Source organism: Hypomesus transpacificus, chromosome 1, assembly GCF_021917145.1.
Source record: "Hypomesus transpacificus isolate Combined female chromosome 1, fHypTra1, whole genome shotgun sequence".
In the NCBI taxonomy this organism is placed as follows: Eukaryota; Metazoa; Chordata; class Actinopteri; order Osmeriformes; family Osmeridae; genus Hypomesus; species Hypomesus transpacificus.
In genome coordinates, this window is record NC_061060.1 from 3,407,037 (window position 1) to 3,414,488 (window position 7,452).

Genomic DNA, 7,452 nt, shown 5'->3' on the forward strand with positions numbered 1-7,452 from the left:
GGTGTGAATCGGTCAGAGGCAAGTCAGAGGTCGTGCGTTTGAACCCCGAACGACACCTTGTTGTGACGGAGCGTAATTGTTTTTTTTTTTAAACACAGTAGGCTCACCAAAAGAAAGTGACAAGCATAAATAGCCCCCTGTCCACACACACACCTTATGTTATGCCAGTGTGTTGAAGTTCACCTGACTAAGTAACCAACATGTTAATATTTTATTAACAGATCAATGGAAAATGGGAAGACGGCTTCAGCAAGGAGTTTTTACTTTGTTAATTTTGGCAACCATTGTGTTTGGTGCTCATATCTTTTGGACAGTAAGTTCACATGCAACTGTTTTTATAGAGGTTATAAACACTGTTGTTGTTCTTGTGCGTGTTTGCTTTGACAAGGGTGTGTTCTGTGTAACTATTAGGTGCGTTAGACATGACGCGACTTCATGCGGCGTTGCAGCCAGCTGCAGGCGATTGACTTGAAACAGGGAATTCTGTTTAGGCTTGTTGTCCGACTTGAGACGGCGCCGAGGACGCGTCACTGTATCGTCACCATCAAAGTACCGTGAGATCGATTCGACAACTGCCGGCTGTAGCCGAGCGCATTTTCTCAAGAGCAACTGCACGGGTTCAAGTGACGACACAGCTATTTCATGATTGGCCAGACTCGCACACGACAACTTTGACGCGTGTTTTGTAATATTCGGACACCTTCAGTTTCGCCAAAGCTCAAATCCTGACCAAACAGTTGAATTAAATTAAACATTTATGGAAGAAAGGGTTACTCCGCCTCTTCAATAACGGAAAGACTACGTTTAATTATAAATAGAGTAAAGTAAGCAAACAGCGCTTAATCGGCCGTGACTGACGTCAACGCAGCAAACCACGAGAAGCTGAAATGTCCGACTTCACAGGGCCGTTTTCAACTCCTCCCCGACTGCAAGCGACCACTCTCGCCGGTCGTTTCATGCAGCCGCAGTCCATGTCGAACGCACCTATTGATTCACATCTGTCTTCCTGTAAAAGGTCATGTGACGGGTATGTAACAGCTGTAGCCACGCTCCGTCACGACAAGGCTCGTTCGCCACTCACTGGGCTCAAACGCACGACCTCCAACTTGCCAAGCGTGACCACTACCAACTACGCCAAAGAAAAGCTAGCTATTCGTTGACGCGGGTGGCCTGTTACATACCTGAGGAGTGAGTTTCACAGGTTGATACCCGTTACATTAATCTTCTGTTTACAGTGTGGTTTCTCTAAACTAGATCGCGGGGAACGTTGGCTGGTGGATGTCTTTCCAACAAATCACAATCCTGTCAACTTACATTTTAAGAGTGAAATGGAAAAGATCTTTCTCCCAACTAAGGACTCTCTGATAAGTACAGTGGACTGGCAATATTTGACTGAAACGCTACAGTGGCCATTACCAACTGAAGCTCTGTCGTCTTTAGGTAACTCTACAGACCCGGCCAAATGTTCCTTTTCTATCACCAACCATAGTTCACAATACTTTGTTGGGGATGTAGTCATTGTCACCATTACTGCCAGGAATGCTAACAACACACAAAAAGTCTACGGAGGGGACTTTTTTCAGGCCAAGCTGTATGACCAAAAACTGAAAGCAAGTGTTTATGGGGAGGTGACGGACCATGATAACGGAACCTACACTGCCCGCTTGGTTTTGCTCTGGCCTGGACAGTCCAGAGTCTCTGTTCGTCTGGTGCACTCCAGTGAGGCTGTTTTCGTCCTGACTAAGAACAGAGATCAGGACCCAGATAAAGTCTACTTTTCCGGTTACTTTGAGGAAGGTACTAAACAGGAAACGGTGATCTGCAATGCCCTGAAAAGTTCAAGATTGGTAGGGAACGGCTCACAGTGTTGCTGTGAGTACAAAGATCAAATCTCAGGGGAATACTGGTACTGCAGACGGCCATCTTCACTTTCCTGCAACACACTGGTCTACCACAGTATGGGTGGTTACCAGGCAAAACTCTCTGAACTCGAAGCCTCTCTTCTTAAGGGGTAAATTCAACCATTAATTTTGATGGTTCTGACTTTAAATTAAGCTGTACATTGTAAATGAAATGTTCTAAACCAGTGGTCCTAGATCAGTGGTTCTCAAACCTGTCCTCAGGGACCACCTGTCTTGCATGTTTTAGATGTTTCCCTGCTCCAACACACCTGATTCAAATGAATGGGTCGTTATCTAGCTCTGTAGAAGCCTGGTAACGAACATGCATTTGAATCCCTGAAGACAGGTTTGAGAACCTCTGTCCTATATGTTTCCCTGCTCCAACACCGGATTGAAATAAATGGTTGATATCAAGCACTGCAGAAGCATGATTACCAGTTATTTCAAAGAGGTGTGTTAGAGCAGGGAAACAGGGTTGAAGATGACTGTTCTAAACATTCCAGTTCTGTAGTAATTTTTTTAACTAATCATTGAAAGGAGAGAAATCTTGTAGAAATAAATCAACTTTAGTATTTAAAAAAAATTGCAATTGAAAATCTATGTGGTGTATATACCCCGATTTATGGTTACAATGAACACGTATATTAAAATAACTTCTAGTATCTCACTGACTAGACTTTTTTTTTTTTTTTACATGCAGGTCCAGCAATGTCGAAATACAAAATGACCAACCAGTGATCCATGCTCAGAAACAAGGCAATGATACAAGTACGGCAAGAAGTCTATTTTTACACATCCTCTATTGTACTTCGTAACAATAAGCTAAAGATAAACAGGACATTGGTTGGCTTTTGGTACTGGAGCTACTATACAGTCAAGGCCAAAAGTATTGGCAGTTACATTTTGTGTTTGCAATGTTTGCTGCTTCAGGTGTTGATTCACATTGCTACTCAATTGTTGTGTAGAGTGATCAGATGTATTTCAAATAAAAGATTAATTGTCCATTGCAACATTTGTAATTTATCACAAATTTTTGGGCCCTGGCATAAAATGACTACTAACATAATTTCACTTATTCACACTTTCCCATGTGCTGATGATATGAAAGGTGAAATCACTACATCAATTAGATTGGATTTTAAGAGAAGATCGATTGCTGTAAAGAGGGGACTATTTCCATGTATTAAATGTTTTCGACAATAAAAGCTAATATATAGTTGTTATAATAATATTTGTTGTTTTTTTAGGAACACAAAATGGGAAAAAATGCCAGCCTGGTTTACAGACTCCAATCCCATCTGGATTCTTCTTCCAGGATGTTTGGACTTCCCTCGTGTGTGATACACGGCAGTTCACCACAACAAACGCAGTGTCTACATGTCTGAAAGACAAACAGATCTTGATGATGGGAGACTCCACTCTTCGCCAGTGGTTTGAACATTTGGAGAAAGCTGTGCCATGTGAGTGTCATATTTGACAGACACAGAAGACACTGGGCTATCTTCTTTATCATCTTCATTAGTATGTAGACTACATATACAAAAGTAGATTATAGGTAGGCCTATCTATGTGGTGTCTGTCCTTTGTTATGTTTGGTTCAGCGTATGCTTCCTCTGTTGCAGCATTGAAACGCCTCAACCTTCACACCTCAGATAAATCGGGCCCCTTCGAGTCAGTCGACCTCCAGTCCAACACCCGCATCATCTGGCGAGCCCACGGTCTTCCTCTCCGCACCTCCAAGACTCCCTGGGCCGACTTGCACTACATCGCCAGCGAGCTGGAGGGCTTGGCTGGAGGAAAACACTGTGTGGTCGTTTTCACTATATGGGCTCACTTCACTACATATCCGGTGGGCGTGTACTTGCACCGCCTCGCTGTTATCCGCCGAGCGGTGTCGTCCCTGCTGAGGCGGGCGCCCGATACTCTGGTGCTGATCAAATCTGCCAACACCGGCTATAAAGATGTGTACGGTAGTGACTGGCTCTCGTGGCAGCTTGATAAGGCCCTGCGAGTGATGTTCAGAGACGTTCCTGTTGTCATCATTGATGTTTGGCAAATGACTTCTTGTCATTATTCCCCTGATAACATCCACCCGCCCCCTGTCGTCATTAAGAATGAGGTCGACCTCTTCCTATCGTTTGTGTGTTCACATTGAAAGGAAAAATAAAGCAGAAAGAACTTTGACAGAAGTCTGTCCATAAACATCTTTCAGTATGTAGGGGTATACTGACAGACTGTTGGGTAGGAGATATGCAGGCTTTCACGGTTGGTTTAGAAATGCTGTCTAAACCACAGAGCAACATGTAAATAATTTATCCAAGTAGATTCTTTAAACTGTGTACCTATTATTTACAAAGGCTTCAAAGATCACAAGCCAATGAACTCTGACCTTATCTTTCACTGCTGTTTTATAGGTAACCAGGGGCTAATGCCCCACGAGGTGTACATTATTAACTAGCCTACTCACTAACAGAGAGTGAGGCCGATACTGCAAAGCCGAGGTTTGATATTTCCAGGCATGACCGAACGGTTGAGGTCTGAAAGTTGTTTAGTATATGGTATTTTTTAGCTCTTTTCATTTTGCTAATGAGAATAAATGGTAGGCTAATTGAAGCTAGCCCTCAAGTCTTCTCACTGTAGCTGTGTCTACTATCGCGCACTTGTGCACTTCGAGCACTGACTTTCAGTGCTTAGGGCGCTTCACTCACAAAACCAGCAGAATTCAGTGCACTGAAAGTACCCGGATGGCACACTGCAAACAGTCCAAAAAAACAGTGTTCAACAATGGACCCTACTCGCCCTAAACGGGCGCCATCTTGGCTACGTAGTGGAAGAGGAGGAACCCTTTCGGCAGCTTTTTCCACTTGGGGTGGAGAAGCGTGTTCATTTTGGCAGGTTTCTACGGTGGCCCTGAAGTGCAAAACACCCCCCCTAATATGAGTACATTCCCCAAATGAACCCCCCCCCCCAATACGAGTCAACTCCCCCCAAATCGGATGACTTGTTCACCTCCCCCCAATACAAAAACACGCTCCCCCAAATGGAAAACGACATTACATTAACTCAAAAACACATTACATTAACTCTGAACGGAAAGGGTAGGTACTACACTTCAGCACTGATTGGATGCAGTAGGCTAACTAACAAGATAAGAAATTGATCGACAGAAGTACAAAATGCCATAGCCTGACAGAGTTACGTGCACCAGGGCATTTATTTGGGCATTTAAAAAGTCTAACCAGAATTCACTTTTTCAAGTCAGCCGCCTGCAGCCGGCTGCAGCGCTGCATGAAGTCAGTCCTTGTCGAACGCACCTAGTGTCTAATATAGGGAGAACTGCTAGTCTGGCTGCCAGCCCAACTTAGCCCCGCCCACAAAAACAAATTGTTGGGAGGTTGGGTCTGGGGTTTCTAGTTTTGGGAAAAACTGTCGAACAGGAGCTGTTCGGACCAATCATATTGTCAGGGCGGGCTTTATACGATGATGGACAGATGATCAACAGTAATGTATTCAACCACGTCACCAAAGAGCGCTTGGGTTGAATTCGTTTGCAATAAACGACATATTACGTTGCTCTGATTGGTTGTAAGTATATCCAATTGAGCGAAGAGGCTTTTTTTTTTTACAAGTTAGGTTGAAACACGCCCCATACTCACACCTCAACAGAGAGGTTTCAGACTCATATTCTGAATAGAATTATGAGTATGACAACGTCAGGCTAGAGAACTGGCACTCTTGGGAAACTTCCGGGTTCTGATCTGGTTGCAGTTCCATGTAAGGGTGTTAACGAGCGAGTGCAGAATGAATGGAGGTCTATGGAGCGGTACCCCTCAAAATCCACTTTTCTCGGGATATCATTTTTTGTCTAGTAATTTGAATTCTGAATTCGAAAGGGGAGGCAAAAAAAATACACACTGTTGGCTGTTAGATTTTTTAAAGTCGCCTTTCTGTTCTAAAAAGCCTTTGAAAATTTCATTGACGTCATAAACATCGTACAACCAGAGCTACTGCTTGACGGCAAGCTCTGGTCACTTCCTTTTTTTCTCAAGGCATCGACAACACCGCTGACAGGTTAGGCTCTCCCTGTCAATACACATGCTAGAAAGAGTTTTGGCTTGCTTATGTTGTTGCTAATGCCATATACCCCTACCCGCCACCTACGGCCTTCTTCTGACAACCGTCTGGTGGTCCCACTGCTCAAGAGCGCCTGGTCCGAACAAAAGCTCTTCTCCTGTCTGGCTGCCCAATGGTGGAATCAACTCCCCACCTCCATCAGGGACACTGACTGTCTCCCCACCTTCAAGAAAAGGCTCAAGATTGACTTGTTCCAGGAGTACAGAGGCACTTAGGAATGATTGGCTGGACCTGATGTTAGTTTCCTTCAGGATCACAATGACTCTTATTGAGAGACTTGTTGCTCTTGTTGGATTGTTGTAACTGTCTTAAATTATTGTACTCGCTGTGAAATGTCTTGTTGCTTGCTTTTTCCACAGGTACACTCTTGCACTTTTGAGGTTCTTGCTGTTTAACTTCATGCTCATATCGTTATTCCCTTTGGGACTTATTTGGTTTCACAATGTAGGCCTATGCTTCATGTTTCTCGTTGTTTTGATCAGTGACCGATGCACTTTTGTAAAACTCTCTCTTGGAAGTCGCTTTGGATAAAAGCGTCAGCTAAAGGCATAACTGTAAATATAAGTGCTAAAAATGCCATATAATAAACAACTTACTAACCTCGACAGTTCGGTCATGCCGGGAAATACGGCTTTGCCGTATCAACCTCGCTATTGCTTGGTCGATACGTTCTGGCCTCAGTTTAATATTTCCCGGCATGACCTGTAGCCTATAGAACGCCGGTCATTATCGGGAAAATAAGCCCCGACAGGGCGAACAGCACCCCGACGCGGAGGTGTTGTGTGTAGCCCTGAAGGGGCTTATTTTCCCCGATAATGACAACGGCTGTTGAAAAAACTGGTAGGCTAACCATTGACTCCATGGTGTTTTACAAAAATATTACCTACTGTAGCAGCCTGTTTCATAGAGCCAATCCAAAATATGTATACACTTCTCCTAAAAAGATACCAGAGAGTAGCCTAAGCAACAGGTTTATAAAGATTGGGGCAAAATAAGTGCCTACGATGTTCTGTTTTCTTAATTATTATTTTTTACAGTCAACATGATAGCATCTGTAATAAAACAGGAAGCACCAGGGGCCTGTACTACGAATCAAGATTTGGCGTTAGCGAGGTAACTTCAGGTTCAACCCAGGGTTTTCTGTACTACGACGGTGGATCACTTGTTACCGGGGTAGATCGCCATGGTAACAAATGCTGAACGGCTAACATGGTCGGGAGCAGGATAAATTGGAGATCAGAGATCAACCGGTATAAAACCCCGCCCATTAACTCATTCTTGACGATAATGTTGTCACTGTTCATAGTAGATCCTGTGCAGCGAGGTGCGCTCAGAAGAGCCAGTAGCCTACATTTAGAGACCAACAAAACCCTTTCGCATTCCCTCATGAGTAGGCTATCTTTCTATAAGATATAGA

General features: G+C 43.9%; 1 protein-coding gene across 1 annotated transcript; it reads left to right on the forward strand.

Annotated features, from left to right (window-relative positions):
- Positions 1 to 287: 287 nt before the first annotated feature.
- LOC124470424 (NXPE family member 3-like) lies at positions 288 to 4,526 on the forward strand (the record flags this gene model as incomplete). Its single annotated transcript, XM_047024299.1, has 4 exons — positions 288 to 313; positions 2,602 to 2,669; positions 3,149 to 3,361; positions 3,524 to 4,526. Coding segments are annotated over 4 exons (840 nt in total), but the record flags the coding sequence as incomplete, so codon positions are not given.
- Between the last annotated feature and the right edge of the window lie 2,926 nt (positions 4,527 to 7,452).